Source organism: Ambystoma mexicanum, chromosome 9, assembly GCF_040938575.1.
Source record: "Ambystoma mexicanum isolate Mex_15411 chromosome 9, UKY_AmexF1_1, whole genome shotgun sequence".
Lineage (NCBI taxonomy): Eukaryota > Metazoa > Chordata > Amphibia > Caudata > Ambystomatidae > Ambystoma > Ambystoma mexicanum.
Genome location: NC_090931.1, coordinates 20,016,157 through 20,043,479, shown reverse-complemented (window position 1 = coordinate 20,043,479; position 27,323 = coordinate 20,016,157). Strand labels below are relative to the sequence as shown.

Genomic DNA, 27,323 nt, shown 5'->3' with positions numbered 1-27,323 from the left:
AAGGGCTGCAGCCTGTTTCTCACCCACAGTTCCCAGCTCGAGGCTTGGCTGCTGTCCGTAGCCTTCCAAGGGCTGCAGCCTGTTTCTCACCCACAGTTCCCAGGTCGAGGCTTGGCTGCTGTATGCAGCCTTCCAAGGGCTGCAGCCTGTTTCTCACCCACTGTTCCCAGCTCGAGGTTGGCTGCTGTCCGCAACCTTCCAAGGGCTGCAGCCTGTTTCTCACCCACAGTTCCCAGCTCGAGGCTTGGCTGCTGTCTACAGCCTTCCAAGGGCTGCAGCCTGTTTCTCACCCACTGTTCCCAGCTCGAGGTTGGCTGCTGTCTGCAGCCTTCCAAGTGCTGGTGCCTGTTTGTCACCACAGTTCCCAGCTCGAGGCTTGGCTGCTGTCTGCAGCCTTCCAAGGGCTGCAGCCTATTTCTCACCCACAGTTCCCAGGTCGAGGCTTGGCTGCTGTCCGCAGCCTTCCAAGGGCTGCAGCCTGTTTCTCACCCACAGTTCCCAGCTCGAGGTTGGCTGCTGACCGCAGCCTTCCAAGGGCTGCAGCCTTTTTCTCACCCACAGTTCCCAGCTCGAGGCTTGGCTGCTGTTCGCAGCCTTCCAAGGGCTGCAGCCTGTTTCTCACCCACAGGTCCCAGCTCGAGGCTTGGCTGCTGTCAGCACACAGCCTTCCAAGGGCTGCAGCCTGTTTCTCACCCACAGTTCCCAGCTCGAGGCTTGGCTGCTGTCCGCATCCTTCCAAGGGCTGCAGCCTGTTTCTCACCCACAGTTCCCAGCTCGAGGATTGGCTGTTGTCCGCAGCCTTCCAAGGGCTGCAGCCTGTTTCTCACCCACAGTTCCCAGCTCGAGGTTGGGCTGCTGTCCGCAGCCTTCCAATAGCTGCAGCCTGTTTCTCACCCAGAGTTCCCAGCTGGAAGATTGGCTGCTGTCTGCAGCCTTCCAAGGGCTGCAGCCTGTTTCTCACCCACAGTTCCCAGCTCGAGGCTTGGCTGCTGTCCGCAGCCTTCCAAGGTCTGCAGCGTGTTTCTCACCCACAGTTCCCAGGTCGAGGCTCGGCTGCTGTCCGCAGCCTTCCCAGGGCTGCAGCCTGTTTCTCACCCACTGTTCCCAGCTCGAGGTTGGCTGCTGTCCGCAGCCTTCCAAGTGCTGCAGCCTGTTTCTCACCCACAATTCCCAGCTCGAGGCTTGGCTGCTGTCCGCAGCCTTCCAAGGGCTGCAGCCTGTTTCTCACCCACAGTTCCCAGCTCGAGGTTGGCTCCTCTCCGCAGCCTTCCAAAGGCTGCAGCCTGTTTCTCACTTGGCTGCTGTCTGCAGCCTTCCAAGGGCTGCAGCCTGTTTCTCACCCACAGTTCCAAGGTCGCGGCTTAGCTGCTGTCCGGAGCCTTCCAAGGGCTGCAGCCTGTTTCTCACCCACAGTTCCCAGCTCGAGGCTTGGCTGCTGTCCGCAGCCTTCCAAGGGCTGCAGCCTGTTTCTCACCCACAGGTCCAAGCTCGAGGCTTGGCTGCTGTCCACAGCCTTCCAAGGGCTGCAGCCTGTTTCTCACCCACAGTTCCCAGCTAGAGGTTGGATGCTCTCCGCAGCCTTCCAAGGGCTGCAGCCTGTTTCTCACTTGGCTCAGCACACAGCCTTCCAAGGGCTGCAGCCTGTTTCTCACCCATGGGTCCCAGCTCGAGGTTGGCTGCTGTCCGCAGCCTTCCAAGGGCTGCAGCCTGTTTCTCACCCACAGTTCCCAGCTCGAGGCTTGGCTGCTGTCCGCAGCCTTCCAAGGGCTGCAGCCCGTTTCTCACCCACAGTGCCCAGGTCGAGGCTTGGCTGCTGTCCGCAGCCTTCCAAGGGCTGCAGCCTGTTTCTCACCCACAGTTCCCAGCTAGAGGTTGGCTGCTGTCCGCAGCCTTCCAAGGGCTGCAGCATGTTTCTCATTCACAGTTCCCAGCTCGAGGTTTGGCTGCTGTCCCCAGCCTTCCAAGGGCTGCAGCCTGTTTCTCACCCACAGTTCCCAGCTCGAGGCTTGGCTGCTGTCCGCAGCCTTCCAATGACTGCAGCCTGTTTCTCACCCACAGTTCCCAGCTGGAAGCTTGGCTGCTGTCTGCAGCGTTCCAAGGGCTGCAGCCTGTTTCTCACCCACAGTTCCCAGCTCGAGGCTTGGCTGCTGTCTGCAACCTTCCAAGGGCTGCAGCCTGGTTCTCACCCACAGTTCCCAGCTCGAGGCTTGGCTGCTGTCCGCAGCCTTCCAAGGGCTGCAGCCTGTTTGTCACCCACAGTTCCCAGCTCGAGGCTTGGCTGCTGTCCGCAGCCTTCCAAGGGCTGCAGCCTAATTCTCACGCACAGTTCCCAGGTCGAGGCTTGACTGCTGTCCGCAGCCTTCCCAGGGCTGCAGCCTGTTTCTCACCCACAGTTCTCAGGTCGAGGCTCGGCTGCTGTCCGCAGCCTTCCCAGGGCTGCAGCCTGTTTCTCACCCACTGTTCCCAGCTCGAGGTTGGCTGCTGTCCGCAGCCTTCCAAGGGCTGCAGCCTGTTTCTCACCCACAGTTCCCAGCTCGAGGCTTGGCTGCTGCCCGCAGCCTTCCAAGGGCTGCAGCCTGTTTCTCACCCACAGTTCCCAGCTCGAGGCTTGGCTGCTGTCCCCAGCCTTCCAAGGGCTGCAGCCTAATTCTCACGCACAGTTCCCAGCTCGAGGCTGGGCTGCTGTCCCCAGCCTTCCAATGACTGCAGCCTGTTTCTCACCCACAGTTCCCAGGTCGAGGCTCGGCTGCTGTCTGCAGCCTTCCCAGGGCTGCAGCCTGTTTCTCACCCACTGCTCGAGGTTGGCTGCTGTCCGCAGTCTTACAAGGGCTGCAGCCTGTTTCTCACCCACAGTTCCCAGCTCGAGGCTTGGCTGCTGTCCGCAGCCTTCCAAGGGCTGCAGCCTGTTTCTCACCCAGAGTTCCCAGGTCGAGGCTCGGCTGCTGTCCGCAGCCTTCCCAGGGCTGCAGCCTGTTTCTCACCCACTGTTCCCAGCTCGAGGTTGGCTGCTGTCCGCAGCCTTCCAAGGGCTGCAGCCTGTTTCTCACCCACAGTTCCCAGCTCGAGGCTTGGCTGCTGTCCGCAGCCTTCCAAGGGCTGCAGCCTGTTTCTCACCCATGGGTCCCAGCTCGAGGTTGGCTGCTGTCCTCAGCCTTCCAAGGGCTGCAGCCTGTTTCTCACCCACAGTTCCCAGCTCGAGGCTTGGCTGCTGTCCGCAGCCTTCCAAGGGCTGCAGCCCGTTTCTCACCCACAGTGCCCAGGTCGAGGCTTTGCTGCTGTCCGAAGCCTTCCAAGGGCTGCAGCCTGTTTCTCACCCACAGTTCCCAGCTAGAGGTTGGCTGCTGTCCGCAGCCTTCCAAGGGCTGCAGCCTGTTTCTCATTCACAGTTCCCAGCTCGAGGTTTGGCTGCTGTCACCAGCCTTCCAAGGGCTGCAGCCTGTTTCTCACCCACAGTTCCCAGCTCGAGGCTTGGCTGCTGTCCGCAGCCTTCCAATGACTGCAGCCTGTTTCTCACCCACAGTTCCCAGCTGGAAGCTTGGCTGCTGTCAGCAGCGTTCCAAGGGCTGCAGCCTGTTTCTCACCCACAGTTCCCAGCTCGAGGCTTGGCTGCTGTCTGCAGCCTTCCAAGGGCTGCAGCCTGGTTCTCACCCACAGTTCCCAGCTCGAGGCTTGGCTGCTGTCCGCAGCCTTCCAAGGGCTGCAGCCTGTTTGTCACCCACAGTTCCCAGCTCGAGGCTTGGCTGCTGTCCGCAGCCTTCCAAGGGCTGCAGCCTAATTCTCACGCAGAGTTCCCAGGTCGAGGCTTGACTGCTGTCCGCAGCCTTCCCAGGGCTGCAGCCTGTTTCTCACCCACAGTTCTCAGGTCGAGGCTCGGCTGCTGTCCGCAGCCTTCCCAGGGCTGCAGCCTGTTTCTCACCCACTGTTCCCAGCTCGAGGTTGGCTGCTGTCCGCAGCCTTCCAAGGGCTGCAGCCTGTTTCTCACCCACAGTTCCCAGCTCGAGGCTTGGCTGCTGTCCGCAGCCTTCCAAGGGCTGCAGCCTGTTTCTCACCCACAGTTCCCAGCTCGAGGCTTGGCTGCTGTCCGCAGCCTTCCAAGGGCTGCAGCCTAATTCTCACGCACAGTTCCCAGCTCGAGGCTGGGCTGCTGTCCCCAGCCTTCCAATGACTGCAGCCTGTTTCTCACCCACAGTTCCCAGGTCGAGGCTCGGCTGCTGTCTGCAGCCTTCCCAGGGCTGCAGCCTGTTTCTCACCCACTGTTCCCAGCTCGAGGTTGGCTGCTGTCCGCAGTCTTAAAAGGGCTGCAGCCTGTTTCTCACCCACAGTTCCCAGCTCGAGGCTTGGCTCCTGTCCGCAGCCTTCCAAGGGCTGCAGCCTGTTTCTCACCCACAGTTCCCAGGTCGAGGCTCGGCTGCTGTCTGCAGCCTTCCCAGGGCTGCAGCCTGTTTCTCACCCACTGTTCCCAGCTCGAGGTTGGCTGCTGTCCGCAGCCTTCCAAGGGCTGCAGCCTGTTTCTCACCCACAGTTCCCAGCTCGAGGCTTGGCTGCTGTCCGCAGCCTTCCAAGGGCTGCAGCCTGTTTATCACCCACAGTTCCCAGGTCGAGGCTCGGCTGCTGTCCGCAGCCTTCCCAGGGCTGCAGCCTGTTTCTCACCCACTGTTCCCAGCTCGAGGTTGGCTGCTGTCCGCAGCCTTCCAAGGGCTGCAGCCTGTTTCTCACCCACAGTTCCCAGCTCGAGGCTTGGCTGCTGTCCGCAGCCTTCCAAGGGCTGCAGCCTGTTTCTCACCCACAGTTCCCAGGTCGAGGCTCGGCTGCTGTCCGCAGCCTTCCCAGGGCTGCAGCCTGTTTCTCACCCACTGTTCCCAGCTCGAGGTTGGCTGCTGTCCGCAGCCTTCCAAGGGCTGCAGCCTGTTTCTCACCCACAGTTCCCAGGTCGAGGCTTGGCTGCTGTCCGCAGCCTTCCCAGGGCTGCAGCCTGTTTCTCACCCACTGTTCCCAGCTCGAGGTTGGCTGCTGTCCGCAGCCTTCCAAGGGCTGCAGCCTGTTTCTCACCCACTGTTCCCAGCTCGAGGTTGGCTGCTGTCCGCAGCCTTCCAAGGGCTGCAGCCTGTTTCTCACCCACAGTTCCCAGGTCGAGGCTTGGCTGCTGTCCGCAGCCTTCCCAGGGCTGCAGCCTGTTTCTCACCCACTGTTCCCAGCTCGAGGTTGGCTGCTGTCTGCAGCCTTCCTAGGGCTGCAGCCTGTTTCTCACCCACAGTTCCCAGCTCGAGGTTGGCTGCTGTCCGCAGCCTTCCCAGGGCTGCAGCCTGTTTCTCACCCACTGTTCCCAGCTCGAGGTTGGCTGCTGTCTGCAGCCTTCCTAGGGCTGCAGCCTGTTTCTCACCCACAGTTCCCAGGTCGAGGCTTGGCTGCTGTCCGCATCCTTCCAAGGGCTGCAGCCTGTTTCTCACCCACTGTTCCCAGCTCGAGGTTGGCTGCTGTCTGCAGCCTTCCTAGGGCTGCAGCCTGTTTCTCACCCACAGTTCTCAGGTCGAGGCTCGGCTGCTGTCCGCAGCCTTCCCAGGGCTGCAGCCTGTTTCTCACCCACAGTTCCCAGCTCGAGGTTGGCTGCTGTCCGCAGCCTTCCCAGGGCTGCAGCCTGTTTCTCACCCACTGTTCCCAGCTCGAGGTTGGCTGCTGTCCGCAGCCTTCCAAGGGCTGCAGCCTGTTTCTCACCCACAGTTCCCAGCTCGAGGCTTGGCTGCTGTCCGCAGCCTTCCCAGGGCTGCAGCCTGTTTCTCACCCACTGTTCCCAGCTCGAGGTTGGCTGCTGTCTGCAGCCTTCCTAGGGCTGCAGCCTGTTTCTCACCCACAGTTCCCAGCTCGAGGTTGGCTGCTGTCCGCAGCCTTCCCAGGGCTGCAGCCTGTTTCTCACCCACTGTTCCCAGCTCGAGGTTGGCTGCTGTCTGCAGCCTTCCTAGGGCTGCAGCCTGTTTCTCACCCACAGTTCCCAGGTCGAGGCTTGGCTGCTGTCCGCATCCTTCCAAGGGCTGCAGCCTGTTTCTCACCCACTGTTCCCAGCTCGAGGTTGGCTGCTGTCTGCAGCCTTCCTAGGGCTGCAGCCTGTTTCTCACCCACAGTTCTCAGGTCGAGGCTCGGCTGCTGTCCGCAGCCTGTTTCTCACCCACAGTTCCCAGCTCGAGGTTGGCTGCTGTCCGCAGCCTTCCCAGGGCTGCAGCCTGTTTCTCACCCACTGTTCCCAGCTCGAGGTTGGCTGCTGTCCGCAGCCTTCCAAGGGCTGCAGCCTGTTTCTCACCCACAGTTCCCAGCTAGAGGTTGGATGCTCTCCGCAGCCTTCCAAGGGCTGCAGCCTGTTTCTCACTTGGCTCAGCACACAGCCTTCCAAGGGCTGCAGCCTGTTTCTCACCCACAGTTCCCAGCTCGAGGTTGGCTGCTGTCCGCAGCCTTCCAAGGGCTGCAGCCTGTTTCTCACCCACAGTTCCCAGCTCGAGGCTTGGCTGCTGTCCGCAGCCTTCCAAGGGCTGCAGCCTGTTTCTCACCCACAGTTCCCAGGTCGAGGCTTGGCTGCTGTCCGCAGCCTTCCAAGGGCTGCAGCCTGTTTCTCACCCACAGTTCCCAGCTCGAGGCTTGGCTGCTGTCCACAGCCTTCCAAGGGCTGCAGCCTGTTTCTCTTTTGCTTTCTGTTTTCTCTGCTTTTCTTATTCAGATTTCTTTTTGGTCTGTTTCTCCTTCCTGTGCCGGGAAGAAGTTGCCTCGCAATTTGACGCATTGCAAAACTTTAAAAGAGATAAATGAAATAACGATGCACCAGAGGGTTAGTGATTTATTAAATCGACAAAAGTTGATCATCAGGTTCTCGAGCTCTAAAACTCCTGGCAGGCGCTCACACACAGACTCCCGCTACATGGGCGCCGGATCCCATTAGACGCGCCTAGTAAGGGTCTCCTAGGCACTATCAGCATGACTGCGAGCGAATCAATACCCGATAGCTGTGGGGGGCTGCAGCCTGGCAGTGGGGCGCTGCATGTTCCGGCCTTAATAAGCACAAGCCCGCTGTCCATGAAATAAGAAGCTGGCAGGCGTGGTACCCAAGTGGCTGATGCCTCAGCCTGTGTACCTCATTTACAGAGAGTCCACTTTCCCGCCCAGGCTGTCGGCTGGTACCCGCTAGGGGCCACTAGTCTCATAGGCGCCCACTGATGGTCACTGATACCTACTGGTGTCTGATGCAACACTGTTGCCCACGGGCACGCACTACGGCCCTCAGGGGGTCACTGGTGCCCACTCTTGCAGTTGGGTAGTCGCTCTTTCTGCGAGGACCTGACCCGGCCATGGAGGTCATTTTGGAGATCGTTAGGGTCGAGGCTGGATTTTGTCAGAAGAGGCGATCAGGTGAGTGGGAGGATTGAAATCAAATGGGGAGGGGGGCGGGGGGTCACCCTAGGAGGCGACGATAAGGCCCTGGGAGGGCACAATGATGGTACTGGAATGGGTTAGAGCCGGTACACATTCTCAGCAAATGTTTCCTAAATGTTGACAATTCTGTTAATAAAAATGCATTAAAAGCTTCCATGGGGTGTGATAGCCCCCGAGGTGCAGCTAGGGGGGAACAGAACAGCAATCGCGCAGAAAGGTCCTCGTGCTCTGTTGTGTGATGTCTGAATTTAGTTCTGTAAGCATTTCGCCTTTGGGTGAAAGGTGGCAACTTTGTAGCTTTTCAGTGGGATTTTGGCCTTTCCGCCAGAGGTAGAACTTCCGTTCTTTCTCCAAAGATGTTCCATTTGTCGGTATTTCTTCCTCGATAACTTTAGAGACGGGGGGTGCCGGTGCCAGGGACAGGGTGGTGTCTTGGGTACTCTTTGAACAAGTGTTGCACGTTAATTACAGACGGAATCTAACACCCCAATTCCTTGACTAAAAAACTCCTCCCAATTAAATGTGGGCTTAATGGCGGGCAGAGAATGCGCCGATTGTGCTCGTGGCATGGCCGGCTGTTCTTGGAATTTACGATGGGTGAATGATGAGTAGTACCGGAGTGGTACTTGGTGGTTTCCCAACCACTGTAAGCGGAAATACACAGAAAGAATGGTCTGAGCAGAAGCCCGGCTCCAGGCTGATCGTGGTGAACCCCGAACCCCGGTGGGATCAGGGCAGTGGCTGTGTGGACGGGTGGGGGCGCCCTCAATGGTCTAAAGTCAGGTGGGGTCCTCCGGGCAGATAGGAAGGACTAGAATGAATCCCATTGTTGGTGCCTGAGTCCGGGGTCAGATAAGGACATGCTAGCATAGCCAGGGGTCTATAGCCTAGTATGGAGCGCTGGTGGATGACGGGCAGGCCTTCATATGACCCAGCGGGGATATATCGACCCACAAGAGAGGTTCCAAATACGAGACGCCCAGACAGGATCTATAAACGCCAGCGAGCCCCCTCCAGGCTTTAGTGGTACAGTTCATAACTTGAATTAGGTGTCCTGGTGGTACTAACATGTGGTACAGGGCCGGCCTTGCATCATTAAACCAGGTTTCCATGATACAAACCATATCAAGGCCGAGTTCATCGATGAAATGGTGACGTTCGCCTGCAGGTGCCAGGGCTGACCTTGTGTTGGCTGAAGCGGCCTTGACTGAAGGTCGCGCAGGCGCTGCAGGGTGACTGAAGGTGGCACGGGCGCTGCAGTGTGACTGAAGGTGGCACAGGTGCTGCAGTGTGGCTGAAGGTGACGCCGGCGCTGCAGTGTGACTGAAGGTGGTACGGGTGCTGCAGTGAGACTGAAGGTGGCACGGGTGCTGCAGTGTGGCTGAAGACGGCGTGGGCGCTGCAGTGCGACTGAAGGTGGTGTGGCGCTGCAGTGTGACTGAAGGAGGCACGGGTGCTGCAGTGTGTGACTGAAGGTGGCGCGGGCGCTGCAGTGTGAGTGAAGGCAGCGTGGGTGCTGCAGTGTGACTGAAGGGGGCGCGGACACTGCAGTGCATCTGAAGGTGGCGCGGACGCTGCAGTGTGACTGAAGGTGGTGCGGACGCTGCAGTGTGACTGAAGATGGTGCGGGCGCTGCAGTGTGGCTGTAGGTGGTGCGGACGCTCCAGTGTGGCTGAAGGTGGTGCGGACGCTGCAGTGCGGCTGAAGGTGGTGCGGACGCTGCAGTGTGGCTGTAGGTGACGCCGGTGTGACAGTGTGACTGAAGGTGGTACGGGCGCTGCAGTGAGACTGAAGGTGGCACGGGTGCTGCAGTGTGGCTGAAGGTGGTGCGGACGCTGCAGTGTGGCTGTAGGTGACGCCGGTGTGACAGTGTGACTGAAGGTGGTACGGGCGCTGCAGTGAGACTGAAGGTGGCACGGGTGCTGCAGTGTGGCTGAAGGTGGCGCGGGCGCTGTAGTGTGACTGAAGGTGGTGCGGGCGCTGCAGTGTGGCTGAAGGTGGCGCCGGCGCTGCAGTGTGACTGAAGGTGGTACGGGCGCTGCAGTGAGACGGAAGGTGGCACGGGTGCTGCAGTGTGGCTGTAGGTGACGCCGGTGTGACAGTGTGACTGAAGGTGGTACGGGCGCTGCAGTGTGGCTGTAGGTGTCGCCGGCGCTGCAGTGTGACTGAAGGAGGTACGGGCGCTGCAGTGAGACTGAAGGTGGCACGGGTGCTGCAGTGTGGCTGAAGGTGGCGCGGGCGCTGTAGTGTGACTGAAGGTGGTGCGGGCGCTGCAGTGTGGCTGAAGGTGGCGCCGGCGCTGCAGTGTGAGTGAAGGTGGTACGGGCGCTGCAGTGAGACGGAAGGTGGCACGGGTGCTGCAGTGTGGCTGAAGGTGGCGCGGGTGCTGCAGTGTGGCTGTAGGTGATGCCGGTGTGACAGTGTGACTGAAGGTGGTGCGGACGCTGCAGTGTGACTGAAGGTGGTGCGGGTGCTGCAGTGTGGCTGTAGGTGACGCTGGTGTGACAGTGTGACTAAAGGTGGTACGGGTGCTGCAGTGAGACTGAAGGTGGCGCGGGCGCTGTAGTGGGACTGAAGGTGGTACGGGCGTTGCAGTGTGACTGAAGGTGGTGCGGGCGCTGCAGTGTGGCTGTAGGTGACGCCGGTGTGACAGTGTGACTGAAGGTGGTGCGGACGCTGCAGTGTGACTGAAGGTGGTGCGGGCGCTGCAGTGTGGCTGTAGGTGACGCCGGTGTGACAGTGTGGCTGAAGGTGGCGCCGGCGCTGCAGTGTGACTGAAGGTGGTGCGGGCGCTGCAGTGTGGCTGAAGGTGTCGCCGGCGCTGCAGTGTGACTGAAGGTGGTACGGGCGCTGCAGTGAGACGGAAGGTGGCACGGGTGCTGCAGTGTGGCTGAAGGTGGCGCGGGCGCTGCAGTATGAATGAAGGCAGCGCAGGCACTGCAGTGTGACTGAAGGTGGCGCGGGCACTGCAGTGTTTGTCAAATCACTCGATCCTGTGGACACCGAGTTTATTTAAGGTTCTTAACATTATATGACCTGGCTTGTGCCCAGGGGCCAAAAGTAAAGCCCTCGAATAGCTAACTTTGGCCATAATGTCGAGGATCTTTCCCTCCAACCAACAATGGAAGACAACGTACCCAAAAGTTCTGGCCAAAGCAGTGCGGTGTATGCCGGGGCACTCCATGCCGAAGAGCCCATGCATGGCCAGAACAGGCTTCTAAAAGCACACCGTTCAATTGATGTAAACATTCTAAAAGATGCTCCCAAGTGATCATACATGGATACAGTTCAAACGAGACCCCCGGATGGCCTTAAGCAGGAGCGACGCCCACAGATATTATAGCCAATAAGAGCGTGAAGAAAGGAGTCTGACGAGATATGTCTGCACACCAGCACTGGCAGACATAACAGAACTAGGCCTCGCGCGCGCGCGGTGCCGCGGGTCTCTGAAGCCCTGTGGGCCGCTGCAGATGACGTACCCCGAAAGCGCGCTGCCGCTAGGAATCAAGGGGCTTGTGGTTTCAGAACGCTAACCACAGCACTTGTTCAGCGTCTCGTGAAAGGATAATTAGCACTCCGAATTCATTTATAGTCCTTAGTCCAGTCACCCACACGTTCTTTTGCACGTACATCAAAATCAAACTGTATTGAAAATTCAATTAATTATTGATGTCCACTGGTGTCCACTATTATCTACTTGTGTTTACTGGTGCCCCCTGGTGTCCGCTGGTGTCTACTCATACTCACTGGTGTCTAATTATTACTGGTGCCCCCTGGTGTCCATGTGTGCCCACTGGATGCCCACTGTTAACTACGTGTGTTCACGGGTGCCCCCTGGTGTCCACTGATGTCCACTCATACTCACTGGTGTCTAATAATTTCTGGTGCCCCCTGGTATCGACTTGTGCCGACTGGATGCCCACTGTTTCCTACTTGTGTGCACTAGTGCCCCCTGGTGTCCACTGATGTCCACGTGTGCCCACTGTTATCTACTTGTGTGCACTAGTGCCCCCTGGTGTCCACTGATGTCCACTTGTGCCCACTGTTACCTACTTGTGTGCACTTGTGCCCCCTGGTGTCCACTGATGTCCACTTGTGCCCACTGTTACCTAGTTGTGTGCACTAGTGCCCCCTGGTGTCCACTGATGTCCACTTGTGCCCACTGTTACCTACTTGTGTGCACTAGTGCCCCCTGGTGTCCACTGATGTCCACTTGTGCCAACTGTTTCCTACTTGTGTGCACTAGTGCCCCCTGGTGTCCACTGATGTCCACTTGTGCCCACTGTTACCTACTTGTGTGCACTAGTGCCCCCTGGTGTCCACTGATGTCCACTTGTGCCCACTGTTACCTAGTTGTGTGCACTAGTGCCCCCTGGTGTCCACTGATGTCCACTTGGGCCCACTGTTACCTACTTGTGTGCACTAGTGCCCCCTGGTGTCCACTGATGTCCACTTGTGCCCACTGTTACCTACTTGTCTCTTGTGTGCACCGGTGCCCTCTGGTGTCCACTGATGTCCATTTGTGCCCACTGTTACCTACTTGTGTGCACTAGTGCCCCCTGGTGTCCACTGATGTCCACGTGTGCCCACTGTTATCAACTTGTGTGCACTGGTGCCCCCTGGTGTCCACTGATGTCCACGTGTGCCCACTGTTACCTACTTGTGTGCACTAGTGCCCCCTGGTGTCCACTGATGTCCACGTGTGCCCACTGTTACCTACTTGTGTGCACTAGTGCCCACTGGTGCCCCCTGGTGTCCACTGGATGCCCACTGTTGCCTCCTTGTGTGCACTTGTGTCCCCTGGTGTCCACTGGTTTATTAACCCCATGTTGACCACTGTCTTCTTCTCGCCCAGTCCTCAGCTGTGTGTGGTGCGGCGCGTCCCAGACGGCGATCCGGAAGGTGTCGGAGGAGAACGTGACGCTGCCCTGCCAGCACCGCATGAGTCTCCTGAGGCCGCAGAGCCTGGACATCGAGTGGCTGCTCCAGGAGTCTGACAGCAGCCAGAAAGTGGTGAGTGCAAGCCATACCTGCCTACATTTCAAAAAGGGACACCTGGGGAGGTCTGTCACGCTGCACCGCAGCCACACCCACTAAAGACTCCGCCCACCACCACGCCCACCAGCCACGGCCACTTAAAAAAGAAAGGTCTCACGCCTGGTATGGGTGGGATTTCCCTGCTGCTCTAACTCAGATGCCAACCCTGTCTGCTGCAGTTCCAGGTCAGGGTGCCCACTAGCTGCCCCTGGTGTGTTTAACTGGATCCCAGCAGCAAGAGGCGCCGGCTTCCTCCCAAGGGTCTGCTCCCCCTCAGTTGGCTGGCACTGGGCGGCGTGGCAAGGGGGAGCAGGGGTGACTGCTATCACCCTCCCTGCCTGAAGTTTCCCCCCTGCGCTGCAGGGGCCTGTGGCCACTTGGGGTCGCTGTTTGATCATTGAAACGAAAGCCCACACAAAAATGCACAAACGCGCACAGACATCAGTTGCAGCCACTCACACACACCGCCATGTGATTGGCCACCAGCAGTCTGCTTCTAGCCAATGACATGGAGGTGTGGGCGGAGTTGCTGTGACAGCTGAAAACCCGGAGACGTCATGACCTTCCCCGGAGATCCGGACAAGACCCTGGAAACCCGGAGTCTCTCGGATAGAGCCAGGCACAAGGCCTTCCCCAACTACTCAATGTTTAAGAAAGGCTCTCACTCTGTTTCTGCCTTTTCACAAGGTCTACGGCCCCCATTCTATCAAAGCAGTGGAATAGATATGCCGGACTTACATTCCTATAATTACAATAATGATATTTTTAATGTTTATTTATCTGCATTTTAGTTTATTCAAACCGTTTAGCAATCGCTTCACATTACCATTCATAGACGCTAAAGGAAATGACATTCGTCCGCTCTTACTGCAGGAGTTGCTCTACTTGTATATGAGGGCCATTTGGCCCGGACTTCCCAGGCACTCATGTAGGAGTTTCCCTGTCGCGAGGGTCAGGCTGTTTCCTGGCCTCTTGGTGTTGTAGACCACCGGTCCTCAGGCCTTCTAGACATCAAGTAAAGAATCGTGTTCTTTTTTTCTCTTAGGGCGGTGCATAGTGTGAGCATGTGTTGCAGGTTTTCAACAGCGCCCTCTTTTTTTACAGAACCTACATACCGCGTTCTTGCGGCGGCCCCTAGATCCCAGTCAGGTGATCTCTCCGGCTTCCCGCAGGTTTAGTCGGAGTCTCATGAACTGCGACCTATGACGTGGGTCTGGTGCGTGGGTAAGGTGCCCCGGGCTTGGGTCTCAGAATTCTCTTAAGTATGTGGGTAAGGCACCCCGGGCTTTTGTTTCTCGCTCTTAGTTACTAAACATTTTATATTTAGATGACTCCTCGGAGGCTTGGATCCAATTGTTTCCCAACAATATTTGTTTGATTTTATATTGGGGTTCTCCAGCTATTCCTCCTTGGAAGTGCCAGGTTCTCCACCGGCACTTGCATACGGGCGCTGTTCCAATCCAGCGCCGCCTCTATGGGTCCTCTGGCCATTGTTCTAGGCCCTTCTTTCAGGCATTTCCCAGAGAAGGCGAGGGGTTTCCAGGCTACTCTTTCCCTCAGTGATGCCAGCCCCAGCTCTCTCCTAATCATCTGAATTGGAGCGGATTGTGGTTGCCCCAGTACTCTTTTCCAGAAGCCACCCTCTGTGCATGGCCAGTGTTTTTAGGGAGCCATTACAGTGAGTCCGCCCCACATATCAGGATGGAATTCCAATGGAGGGGGCGGGGGTGTAATATGGAGTAGCGGCAGAACTTCCTTTTCTGGATGAGGGCTTGATTTGCCAGCATTTTTACTTTGGCCTTTCGTGCGAGAAGATGTTGTAGCTGCACGTGCTCTTACATATTTCTGTCCCTAGGTATTTCAACGTTTCCACTCTTGCCATCTGTGCGTCATCCAGGAACCACTTGTAGTTTGGTCTCTTTTTCCCACCACCTCATTCGATAACCAAGACTCTTGTTTATTTGATGTTAATTTGCAGATCGTTCTATCGGGCATGTGCCATCAGCCGTCCCGTTAAGTCTCAGTGGGGTGTCTGTGTGGAGTGCCATCAGCCGTCCCATTAAGCCTCAGTGTGGTGTCTGTGTGGAGTGCCACCAGCCGTCCCATTAAGTCTCAGTGTGGTGTCTGTGTGGAGTGCCACCACCCGTCCCATTAAGTCTCAGTGGGGTGTCTGTGTGGAGTGCCATCAGCCGTCCCATTAAGCCTCAGTGTGGTGTCTGTGTGGAGTGCCACCAGCCGTCCCATTAAGTCTCAGTGTGGTGTCTGTGTGGAGTGCCATCAGCCGTCCTATTAAGTCTCAGTGGGGTGTCTGTGTGGAGTGCCATCAGCCATCCTATTAAGTCTCAGTGTGGTGTCTGTATGGAGTGCCATCAGCCATCCTATTAAGTCTCAGTGTGGTGTCTGTATGGAGTGCCATCAGCCGATGGAGTGCCATCAGCCATCCTATTAAGTCTCAATGTGGTGTCTGTGAGTGCCATCAGCCGTTCTATTAAGTCTCAGTGTGATGTCTGTGTGGAGTGCCATCACCCGTCCTATTAAGTCTCAGTGTGGAGTCTGTGAGTGCCATCAGCCGTTCTATTAAGTCTCAGTGTGGTGTCTGTGTGCAGTGCCATCACCCGTCCTATTAAGTCCCAGTGGTGTCTGTGTGGAGTGCCATCAGCCATTCTATTAAGTCCCAGTGTGGTGTCTGTGTGGAGTGCCATCAGCCTTTCTATTAAGTCCCAGTGTGGTGTCTGTGTGGAGGGCCATCAGTCGTCCCATTAAGTCCCAGTGGTGTTTGTGTGGAGTGCCATCAGCCGTCCTATTAAGTCTCAGTGGGGTGTCTGTGTGGAGGGCCATCAGCCGTCCTATTAAGTCCCAGTGTGGTGTCTGTGTGGAGTGCCATCAGCCGTTCTATTAAGTCCCAGTGGGGTGTCTGTGTGGAGTGCCATCAGCCGTTCTATTAAGTCTCAGTGTGGTGTCTGTGTGGAGTGCCACCACCCGTCCTACTAAGTCCCAGTGGTGTCTGTGTGGAGTGCCATCAGCCGTTCTACTAAATTTCAGTGTGGTGTCTGTGTGGAGTGCCACCACCCGTCCTATTAAGTCTCAGTGTGGTGTCTGTGTGGAGTGCCATCAGCCGTTCTATTAAGTCCCAGTGTGGTGTCTGTGTGGAGTGCCATCAGCCGTTCTATTAAGTCCCAGTGTGGTGTCTGTGTGGAGTGCATTCAGCCGTTCTATTAAGTCCCAGTGTGGTGTCTGTGTGGAGTGCCATCAGCCGTTCTATTAAGTCCCAGTGGGGTGTCTGTGTGGAGTGCCATCAGCCGTTCTATTAAGTCCCAGTGTGGTGTCTGTGTGGCGTGCCATCAGCCGTCCTATTAAGTCTCAGAGTGGTGTCTGTGTGGAGTGCCATCAGCCGTTCTATTAAGTCTCAGTGGGGTGTCTGTGTGGAGTGCCATCAGCCGTCCTATTAAGTCCCAGTGGTGTCTGTGTGGAGTGCCATCAGCCGTTCTATTAAGTCCCAGTGTGGTGTCTGTGTGGAGTGCCATCAGCCATTCTATTAAGTCTCAGTGTGGTGTCTGTGTGGAGTGCAACCACCTGTCCTATTAAGTCCCAGTGGTGTCTGTGTGGAGTGCCATCAGCCGTTCTACTATTAAGTCTCAGTGTGGTGTCTGTGTGGAGTGCCACCACCCGTCTTATTAAGTCTCAGTGTGGAGTCTGTGAGTGCCATCAGCCGTTCTATTAAGTCTCAGTGTGGTGTCTGTGTGCAGTGCCATCACCCGTCCTATTAAGTCCCAGTGGTGTCTGTGTGGAGTGCCATCAGCCATTCTATTAAGTCCCAGTGTGGTGTCTGTGTGGAGTGCCATCAGCCTTTCTATTAAGTCCCAGTGTGGTGTCTGTGTGGAGGGCCATCAGTCGTCCCATTAAGTCCCAGTGGTGTTTGTGTGGAGTGCCATCAGCCGTCCTATTAAGTCTCAGTGGGGTGTCTGTGTGGAGGGCCATCAGCCGTCCTATTAAGTCCCAGTGTGGTGTCTGTGTGGAGTGCCATCAGCCGTTCTATTAAGTCCCAGTGGGGTGTCTGTGTGGAGTGCCATCAGCCGTTCTATTAAGTCTCAGTGTGGTGTCTGTGTGGAGTGCCACCACCCGTCCTACTAAGTCCCAGTGGTGTCTGTGTGGAGTGCCATCAGCCGTTCTACTAAGTTTCAGTGTGGTGTCTGTGTGGAGTGCCACCACCCGTCCTATTAAGTCTCAGTGTGGTGTCTGTGTGGAGTGCCATCAGCCGTTCTATTAAGTCCCAGTGTGGTGTCTGTGTGGAGTGCCATCAGCCGTTCTATTAAGTCCCAGTGTGGTGTCTGTGTGGAGTGCATTCAGCCGTTCTATTAAGTCCCAGTGTGGTGTCTGTGTGGAGTGCCATCAGCCGTTCTATTAAGTCCCAGTGGGGTGTCTGTGTGGAGTGCCATCAGCCGTTCTATTAAGTCCCAGTGTGGTGTCTGTGTGGCGTGCCATCAGCCGTCCTATTAAGTCTCAGAGTGGTGTCTGTGTGGAGTGCCATCAGCCGTTCTATTAAGTCTCAGTGGGGTGTCTGTGTGGAGTGCCATCAGCCGTCCTATTAAGTCCCAGTGGTGTCTGTGTGGAGTGCCATCAGCCGTTCTATTAAGTCCCAGTGTGGTGTCTGTGTGGAGTGCCATCAGCCATTCTATTAAGTCTCAGTGTGGTGTCTGTGTGGAGTGCAACCACCTGTCCTATTAAGTCCCAGTGGTGTCTGTGTGGAGTGCCATCAGCCGTTCTACTATTAAGTCTCAGTGTGGTGTCTGTGTGGAGTGCCACCACCCGTCTTATTAAGTCTCAGTGTGGTGTCTGTGTGGAGTGCCATCGGCTGTTCTATTAAATCCCAGTGTGGTGTCTGTGTGGAGTGCCATCGGCCGTCCTGTTAAGTCTCCGTGGGGTGTCTGTGTGGAGTGCCATCAGCCGTTCTGTTAAGTCCCAGTGTGGTGTCTGTGTGGAGTGCCATCAGCCGTCCTGTTAAGTCCCAGTGGTGTCTGTGTGGAGTGCCATCAGCCGTCCTGTTAAGTCCCAGTGTGGTGTCTGTGTGGAGTGCCACCACCCGTCCTGTTAAGTCTCAGTGGGGTGTCTGTGTGGCGTGCCACCACCCGTCCTGTTAAGTCCCAGTGGGGTGTCTGTGTGGCGTGCCACCACCCGTCCTGTTAAGTCCCAGTGGGGTGTCTGTGTGGCGTGCCACCACCCGTCCTGTTAAGTCCCAGTGGGGTGTCTGTGTGGAGTGCCACCAGCCGTCCTGTTAGGTCCCAGTGGGGTGTCTGTGTGGAGTGCCATCAGCCGTCCTGTTAGGTCCCAGTGGGGTGTCTGTGTGGAGTGCCATCAGCCGTCCTGTTAGGTCCCAGTGGGGTGTCTGTGTGGAGTGCCATCAGCCGTCCTGTTAGGTCCCAGTGGGGTGTCTGTGTGGAGTGCCATCAGCCGTCCCGTTAGGTCCCAGTGGGGTGTCTGTGTGGAGTGCCATCAGCCGTCCCATTAGGTCCCAGTGGGGTGTCTGTGTGGAGTGCCATCAGCCGTCCCATTAAGTCCCAGTGGGGTGTCTGTGTGGAGTGCCATCAGCCGTCCCATTAAGTCCCAGTGGGGTGTCTGTGTGGAGTGCCATCACCCGTCCCATTAAGTCCCAGTGGGGTGTCTGTGTGGAGTGCCATCAGCCGTCCCATTAAGTCCCAGTGGGGTGTCGGTGTGGAGTGCCATCAGCCGTCCCATTAAGTCCCAGTCTGGTGTCTGTGTGGAGTGCCACCACCCGTCCCATTAAGTCCCAGTCTGGTGTCTGTGTGGAGTGCCACCAGCCGTCCCATTAAGCCTCAGTGTGGTGTCTGTGTGGAGTGCCACCACCCGTCCCATTAAGTCCCAGTCTGGTGTCTGTGTGGAGTGCCACCACCCGTCCCATTAAGTCCCAGTGTGGTGTCTGTGTGGAGTGCCACCAGCCGTCCCATTAAGCCTCAGTGTGGTGTCTGTGTGGAGTGCCACCACCCGTCCCATTAAGTCCCAGTGTGGTGTCTGTGTGGAGTGCCACCAGCCGTCCCATTAAGCCTCAGTCTGGTGTCTGTGTGGAGTGCCACCACCCGTCCCATTAAGTCCCAGTCTGGTGTCTGTGTGGAGTGCCACCAGCCGTCCCATTAAGCCTCAGTGTGGTGTCTGTGTGGAGTGCCACCACCCGTCCCATTAAGTCCCAGTCTGGTGTCTGTGTGGAGTGCCACCACCCGTCCCATTAAGTCCCAGTGTGGTGTCTGTGTGGAGTGCCACCAGCCGTCCCATTAAGCCTCAGTGTGGTGTCTGTGTGGAGTGCCACCAGCCGTCCCATTAAGTCTCAGTGTGGTGTCTGTGTGGAGTGCCACCAGCCGTCCCATTAAGCCTCAGTGTGGTGTCTGTGTTGAGTGCCACCACCCGTCCCATTAAGCCCCAGTCTGGTGTCTGTGTGGAGTGCCACCACCCGTCCCATTAAGTCCCAGTGTGGTGTCTGTGTGGAGTGCCACCAGCCGTCCCATTAAGCCTCAGTGTGGTGTCTGTGTGGAGTGCCACCACCCGTCCCATTAAGTCCCAGTCTGATGTCTGTGTGGAGTGCCATCAGCCGTCCTATTAAGTCCCAGTGGGGTGTCTGTGTGGAGTGCCACCAGCTGTCCTATTAAGTCCCAGTCTGATGTCTGTGTGGAGTGCTACCAGCCGTCCTATTAAGTCCCAGTCTGGTGTCTGTGTGGAGTGCCACCAGCCGTCCCATTAAGTCCCAGTGTGGTGTCTGTGTGGAGTGCCACCAGCCGTCCCATTAAGCCTCAGTGTGGTGTCTGTGTGGAGTGCCACCACCCGTCCCATTAAGTCCCAGTCTGATGTCTGTGTGGAGTGCCATCAGCCGTCCTATTAAGTCCCAGTGGGGTGTCTGTGTGGAGTGCCACCAGCTGTCCTATTAAGTCCCAGTCTGATGTCTGTGTGGAGTGCTACCAGCCGTCCTATTAAGTCCCAGTCTGGTGTCTGTGTGGAGTGCCACCAGCCGTCCCATTAAGTCCCAGTGTGGTGTCTGTGTGGAGTGCCACCAGCCGTCCCATTAAGCCTCAGTGTGGTGTCTGTGTGGAGTGCCACCACCCGTCCCATTAAGTCCCAGTCTGATGTCTGTGTGGAGTGCCATCAGCCGTCCTATTAAGTCCCAGTGGGGTGTCTGTGTGGAGTGCCACCAGCTGTCCTATTAAGTCCCAGTCTGATGTCTGTGTGGAGTGCTACCAGCCGTCCTATTAAGTCCCAGTCTGGTGTCTGTGTGGAGTGCCACCAGCCGTCCCATTAAGTCCCAGTGTGGTGTCTGTGTGGAGTGCCACCAGCCGTCCCATTAAGCCTCAGTGTGGTGTCTGTGTGGAGTGCCACCACCCGTCCCATTAAGTCCCAGTCTGATGTCTGTGTGGAGTGCCACCAGCCGTCCTATTAAGTCCCAGTGGGGTGTCTGTGTGGAGTGCCACCAGCTGTCCTATTAAGTCCCAGTCTGGTGTCTGTGTGGAGTGCTACCAGCCGTCCTATTAAGTCCCAGTCTGGTGTCTGTGTGGAGTGCCACCACCCGTCCCGTTAAGTCCCAGTGTGGTGTCTGTGTGGAGTGCCACCAGCCGTCCCGTTAAGCCTCAGTGTGGTGTCTGTGTGGAGTGCCACCACCCGTCCCGTTAAGTCCCAGTCTGATGTCTGTGTGGAGTGCCACCACCCGTCCCGTTAAGTCCCAGTCTGATGTCTGTGTGGAGTGCCATCAGCCGTCCCGTTAAGTCCCAGTGGGGTGTCTGTGTGGAGTGCCACCAGCCGTCCTGTTAAGTCCCAGTGGGGTGTCTGTGTGGAGTGCCATCAGCCGTCCTGTTAAGTCCCAGTGGGGTGTCTGTGTGGCGTGCCACCAGCCGTCCTGTTAGGTCCCAGTGGGGTGTCTGTGTGGAGTGCCACCAGCCGTCCTGTTAGGTCCCAGTGGGGTGTCTGTGTGGAGTGCCACCAGCCGTCCTGTTAGGTCCCAGTGGGGTGTCTGTGTGGAGTGCCATCAGCCGTCCTGTTAGGTCCCAGTGGGGTGTCTGTGTGGAGTGCCATCAGCCGTCCTGTTAGGTCCCAGTGGGGTGTCTGTGTGGAGTGCCATCAGCCGTCCCGTTAGGTCCCAGTGGGGTGTCTGTGTGGAGTGCCATCAGCCGTCCCATTAGGTCCCAGTGGGGTGTCTGTGTGGAGTGCCATCAGCCGTCCCATTAAGTCCCAGTGGGGTGTCTGTGTGGAGTGCCATCAGCCGTCCCATTAAGTCCCAGTGGGGTGTCTGTGTGGAGTGCCATCAGCCGTCCCATTAAGTCCCAGTGGGGTGTCGGTGTGGAGTGCCATCAGCCGTCCCATTAAGTCCCAGTCTGGTGTCTGTGTGGAGTGCCACCACCCGTCCCATTAAGTCCCAGTCTGGTGTCTGTGTGGAGTGCCACCAGCCGTCCCATTAAGCCTCAGTGTGGTGTCTGTGTGGAGTGCCACCACCCGTCCCATTAAGTCCCAGTCTGGTGTCTGTGTGGAGTGCCACCACCCGTCCCATTAAGTCCCAGTGTGGTGTCTGTGTGGAGTGCCACCACCCGTCCCATTAAGCCTCAGTCTGGTGTCTGTGTGGAGTGCCACCACCCGTCCCATTAAGTCCCAGTCTGGTGTCTGTGTGGAGTGCCACCAGCCGTCCCATTAAGCCTCAGTGTGGTGTCTGTGTGGAGTGCCACCACCCGTCCCATTAAGTCCCAGTCTGGTGTCTGTGTGGAGTGCCACCACCCGTCCCATTAAGTCCCAGTGTGGTGTCTGTGTGGAGTGCCACCAGCCGTCCCATTAAGCCTCAGTGTGGTGTCTGTGTGGAGTGCCACCAGCCGTCCCATTAAGTCTCAGTGTGGTGTCTGTGTGGAGTGCCACCAGCCGTCCTATTAAGTCTCAGTGGGGTGTCTGTGTGGAGTGCCACCAGCCGTCCTATTAAGCCTCAGTGTGGTGTCTGTGTTGAGTGCCACCACCCGTCCCATTAAGTCCCAGTCTGGTGTCTGTGTGGAGTGCCACCACCCGTCCCATTAAGTCCCAGTCTGGTGTCTGTGTGGAGTGCCACCAGCCGTCCCATTAAGTCCCAGTGTGGTGTCTGTGTGGAGTGCCACCAGCCGTCCCATTAAGCCTCAGTGTGGTGTCTGTGTGGAGTGCCACCACCCGTCCCATTAAGTCCCAGTCTGATGTCTGTGTGGAGTGCCATCAGCCGTCCTATTAAGTCCCAGTGGGGTGTCTGTGTGGAGTGCCACCAGCTGTCCTATTAAGTCCCAGTCTGATGTCTGTGTGGAGTGCTACCAGCCGTCCTATTAAGTCCCAGTCTGGTGTCTGTGTGGAGTGCCACCAGCCGTCCCATTAAGTCCCAGTGTGGTGTCTGTGTGGAGTGCCACCAGCCGTCCCATTAAGCCTCAGTGTGGTGTCTGTGTGGAGTGCCACCACCCGTCCCATTAAGTCCCAGTCTGATGTCTGTGTGGAGTGCCATCAGCCGTCCTATTAAGTCCCAGTGGGGTGTCTGTGTGGAGTGCCACCAGCTGTCCTATTAAGTCCCAGTCTGATGTCTGTGTGGAGTGCTACCAGCCGTCCTATTAAGTCCCAGTCTGGTGTCTGTGTGGAGTGCCACCAGCCGTCCCATTAAGTCCCAGTGTGGTGTCTGTGTGGAGTGCCACCAGCCGTCCCATTAAGCCTCAGTGTGGTGTCTGTGTGGAGTGCCACCACCCGTCCCATTAAGTCCCAGTCTGATGTCTGTGTGGAGTGCCATCAGCCGTCCTATTAAGTCCCAGTGGGGTGTCTGTGTGGAGTGCCACCAGCTGTCCTATTAAGTCCCAGTCTGATGTCTGTGTGGAGTGCTACCAGCCGTCCTATTAAGTCCCAGTCTGGTGTCTGTGTGGAGTGCCACCAGCCGTCCCATTAAGTCCCAGTGTGGTGTCTGTGTGGAGTGCTACCAGCCGTCCTATTAAGTCCCAGTCTGGTGTCTGTGTGGAGTGCCACCAGCCGTCCCATTAAGTCCCAGTCTGATGTCTGTGTGGAGTGCCACCACCCGTCCCATTAAGTCCCAGTCTGATGTCTGTGTGGAGTGCCATCAGCCGTCCCATTAAGTCCCAGTGTGGTGTCTGTGTGGAGTGCCACCAGCCGTCCCATTAAGCCTCAGTGTGGTGTCTGTGTGGAGTGCCACCACCCGTCCCATTAAGTCCCAGTCTGATGTCTGTGTGGAGTGCCATCAGCCGTCCTATTAAGTCCCAGTGGGGTGTCTGTGTGGAGTGCCACCAGCTGTCCTATTAAGTCCCAGTCTGATGTCTGTGTGGAGTGCTACCAGCCGTCCTATTAAGTCCCAGTCTGGTGTCTGTGTGGAGTGCCACCAGCCGTCCCATTAAGTCCCAGTGTGGTGTCTGTGTGGAGTGCTACCAGCCGTCCTATTAAGTCCCAGTCTGGTGTCTGTGTGGAGTGCCACCAGCCGTCCCATTAAGTCCCAGTCTGATGTCTGTGTGGAGTGCCACCACCCGTACCATTAAGTCCCAGTCTGATGTCTGTGTGGAGTGCTACCAGCCGTCCTATTAAGTCCCAGTCTGGTGTCTGTGTGGAGTGCCACCAGCCGTCCCATTAAGTCTCAGAGTGGTGTCTGTGTGGAGTGCCATCAGCCGTCCTATTAAGTCCCAGTGGGGTGTCTGTGTGGAGTGCCATCAGCCGTCCTATTAAGTCTCAGAGTGGTGTCTGTGTGGAGTGCCATCAGCCGTCCTATTAAGTCCCAGTGGGGTGTCTGTGTGGAGTGCCACCAGCTGTCCTATTAAGTCCCAGTGGGGTGTCTGTGTGGGGTGCCATCAGCCGTCCTATTAAGTCCCAGTGGGGTGTCTGTGTGGAGTGCCACCAGCTGTCCTATTAAGTCCCAGTGGGGTGTCTGTGTGGAGTGCCACCACCCGTCCTACTAAGTCCCAGTGTGGTGTCTGTGTGGAGTGCCATCAGCCGTCCCATTAAGTTTGCTGGGCATTGCCATTTTCTCAATTTGGTCCACAGCTTTTGCCTGTTTATACTATAGAACGCTTTGGCCAGATCGGGCCAAATACATTTTACAATCTGTTCTAATTTGGCTTTTGCAATAAAAATTATGATTATTTTTATAATAATAATAACAACAATAATGATAGAATAGAAAATCCCCACAGTAACATGCTTTGTAAGTGAGGGGCTCACGACCAGGCTACAGTCCAAGTTCTCTCTCTCCTCTCTCTTCTCATTCCTTACCTCTCTGTCTCTCTCTCTCTCTCTCTCTGTCTCATCTCTCTTAACTTCCTCTCTCTCCTCCCCCTGCCTCTCTCTCTCTTTCTCTCTCTCTCCTCATCTCTTTCTCGCGCCCTCTCTTTCTCCTCACTATCCCCCGCCACTCATTGTCTCCCCTCTTTCTCCCATAGCTCTCTCTCTGTCTGTCTCACTCTCTCTCTCCACTCTCTCTTTCTCCTATCTCCCTCTCTCTTTGCTTCTTCTCTCTCCTCCCGTGCCCCTCTCCCTCCCGTCTTTCTCCCCTCTCTCACTCACTCTCTCTCTATCTCTCTCTTCTTCTCTTGCCTCCCTCACTCTTCTCATTCCTTACCTCTCTGTCTCTCTTTCTCGTCTTTCTTTGCTTCCTCTCCCTCCTCCCCATGCATCTCTCTCCCTCTTGCTCTCTCTTTCTCTCTCTATCTCTCTCCTCCTCTCTTTCTCCCTCTCTTTCTCCCCTCTCCCTCTATTTACTTCTTCTCTCTCCTCCCCTGCCCCCTCTCTCTCCTCCTCTCTTTTGCTCCCCTTCTCTTTCTCCTCTCTGTCTCTCTTTTTGCTTCCTCTCTCCCCCCTGCCCCTCTCCCTCTCTCCCTTCTCGCTTTCTCCAATCTCTCTCTCTGTCTGTCTCACTTTCACTCTCTCTCTCTCTCTCTCCACTCTCTCTTTCTCCTCTCTCCCTCTCTCTCTTCCCCTGCCCCTCTCTCTAGCTCTCCCTTTCTCTCTCTCACCTTTTTTCTCCAATCTCTCTCTGTCTCTCTCTCCACTCTCTCTTTCTCCTCTCTCTGGTGTCCCTGTCTCCTCCCCTGTCCCTCTCTTTCTGCCCTTTTTCACCCCTCTCTCTCTCCTCTCTCCCTCTCTCTGTGCTTCCTCTCTCTCCTCCCCGGCCCGTCTCTCTCTCCCATTGTTCTCCCCTCTCTCTCTATCTCTCTCTCTGTCTGTCTGGCGCTCTCTCACTCTCTCTCTCGCTCCCTCTTTTTTGCTTCCCCTGTCTCCTCCTTTTCCCCCCACATCTGACTGACACAACCATGTGCTTTTGCAATATCAGGTCAGTTTCACAACTGAGACAAAGAAGAGCGTCCGAAAACCGAAGATTAATCCCAATGCAAGTACTGAGAAGAGGTGTCCCCAGGAAACCATGAAGACTGACTCATGGAACGAGAGAAAACATTCTAGTTCTCTGTGGGGGAGTGGTCAGCAACACAATGTAAAAACTGATGAAGGACTCAGTGACGGTAAGAACCATCCTGGATGGGGCCAGCCGAGAAGGAAAGCAGCACGGGAAACAGCCCAGCACGGAACAATCAAAGGTGGAGCGGAGAATGCTACGGGGAAGCCGAAAGCAGTCCTCTGCTGGAGATGAGAAACATGTGGTGAGAATCCTGTGCCTGGTGGTGAGGAGCTGGTCGGGTGATGTGGCTGTAGGCTGAGAAGCCATGGCGGGACCTTGAAGGTGAACCATGCAGTCCTGCAACAGTGTCTACACGGCCAGCCCGACAAGTGGGAGCAGAGAACCTGGAGCAGGAACTGCAGAGACAAGAAAGACCTCCACAATGATCCCGAATCAAGCACGACCCCAGGAAAACCTTGCAGAGCATCCCGAAGCCAGCAAAGGTAACAGGTGTAACACAGGAACCAGTAGGGGCATGATGCTTGAGAGGAAAAGCAAGTTAATTGGAAATACTGAGTGCGTGTTAACTGAACATGATGATAAAAGGGTAGGAGGGGAAGGGTTTGGAACCCAAGCAAGATAATGGTCTGGGACCCGAAGCCAAGCCAAGAAACTACTAGAGGGAGTCACCCTCAAGACAGTGGCAGAGCTAAGCACACTGGCCACCAGGGTTGGTGGTGCCCTGCCCACAATCGCCGTGGGCGAGAAGAGCACACTGGCCACCAGGGAAGGGTCTGGGACCCTGCCCACAATCGCAATGGGGGAGAAGGGCACACTGGCCACCAAAGAAGGGACTGAGACCCTCCCACAATCGCAGTTGGCGAGAAAAGCACAACCAGGGAAGGGACTGGGACCCTGCCCACAATCGCAGTGGGGGAGAAGAGCACACTGGCCACCAGGGAAGGGTCTGGGACCCTGCTCACAATCGCAATGGGCGAGAAGAGCACACTGGCCACCTGGGAAGGGAATCGGACCCTGTCCACAATCACAGTGGGTGTGAAGAGCACACTGGCCACCAGGGAAGGGTCTGGACCCTGCCCACAATCGCAGTGGGAGAGAAGAGCACACTGGCCACCAGGGAAGGGACTGGGACCCTGCCCACAATTGCAGTGGGCGAGAAGAGCACACTGGCCACCAGGGAAGGTTCTGGACCCTGCCCATAATCGCAGTGGGCGAGAAGAGGACACTGGCCCCCAGTGAAGGGTCTGGACCCTGCCCACAATCGCAGTGGGCGAGAAGAGGGCACTGGTCACCAGGGAAGGGACTGGGACCCTGCCCACAATCGCAGTGGGCGAGAAGAGCACACTGGCCACCAGGGAAGAATCTGGACCCTGCCCACAATCGCAATGGGCGAGAAGAGCACACTGGCCACCAGGGAAGGGTCTGGGACCCTGCCCACAATTGCAGTGGGCGAGAAGAGCACACTGGCCACCAGGGAAGGGTCTGAACCCTGCCCACAATCGCAGTGGGGGAGAAGAGCACACTGGCCACCAGTGAAGGGTCTGGACCCTGCCCACAATTGCAGTGGGCGAGAAGAGGACACTGGCCACCAGGGAAGGGACTGGGACCCTGCCCACAATCGCAGTGGGCGAGACGAGCACACTGGCCACCAGAGAAGTGTCTGGACCCTGCCCACAATTGCAGTGGGCGAGAAGAGCACACTGGCCACCAGGGAAGGGACTAGGACCCTTCCCACAATCACAGTGGGGGAGAAGAGCACATTGGCCACCAGGGAAGGGTCTGGACCCTGCCCACAATCGCAGTGGGCGATCAGAGCACACTGTACCAGTGAAGGGTCTGGGACCCTGTCCACAATCGCAGTGGGGGAGAAGAGCACACTGGCCACCAGAGAAGGGACTGGGACTCTGCCCACAATTGCAGTGGTGGAGAAGAGCACTCTGGCCACCAGGGAAGAGTCGGGGACCCCGTCCACAATCGCAGTGGTGGAGAAGAGTACACTGGCCACCAGGGAAGGTACTGGGACCCTGCCCACAATCGCAGTGGGGGAGAAGAGCAGACTGGCCACCATGGAAGGGTCTGGTACCCCAACAAAGAGACATGAAAGCAAAGAGGAAATCTTCCACTCCATAGTGAATTCCACTGCTGTCAACCCATTCCTCTTCTTCCTCTGATTCACCTGCAGAAAACTCCTCCTCACCTGATGAACTGACGCTGCTGGTAGGTTCCTTCCTTCGTCCTCGTTGATAGAAGCCCTTTTTTAATGTAGATAGGGCCTGCCTCGGAGAGAAGCCACTATGCCTGAGAAGTATATCACTAGGCAAGTGGCTTCCAGACCGTAGGTTTATTCAGGGACGTTTTTATGGGAGGGCAAAAGGGGCACTTGCCCAGGGCCCCCACCTTAGAGGGGGCCCCACAAGGCTGCCTGATCTAAAGAAGTAAGACTCCTTTGTTCACCAGACTTAAATAGCACACACAAGGATATTGT

The 27,323-nt window shown here is 56.9% G+C and overlaps 1 protein-coding gene across 1 annotated transcript in view; it reads left to right on the top strand.

Moving 5' to 3' along the window:
• The window catches only part of CLMP (CXADR like membrane protein), a 456,485-nt gene that overhangs the window by 314,162 nt on the left and 115,000 nt on the right, over positions 1-27,323 (top strand). Inside the window, exon 2 of the mRNA XM_069614088.1 lies at positions 12,269-12,426. Coding sequence (XP_069470189.1) covers positions 12,269-12,426 — 158 coding nt within the window. The remainder of the gene's footprint in view (positions 1-12,268; positions 12,427-27,323) is intronic.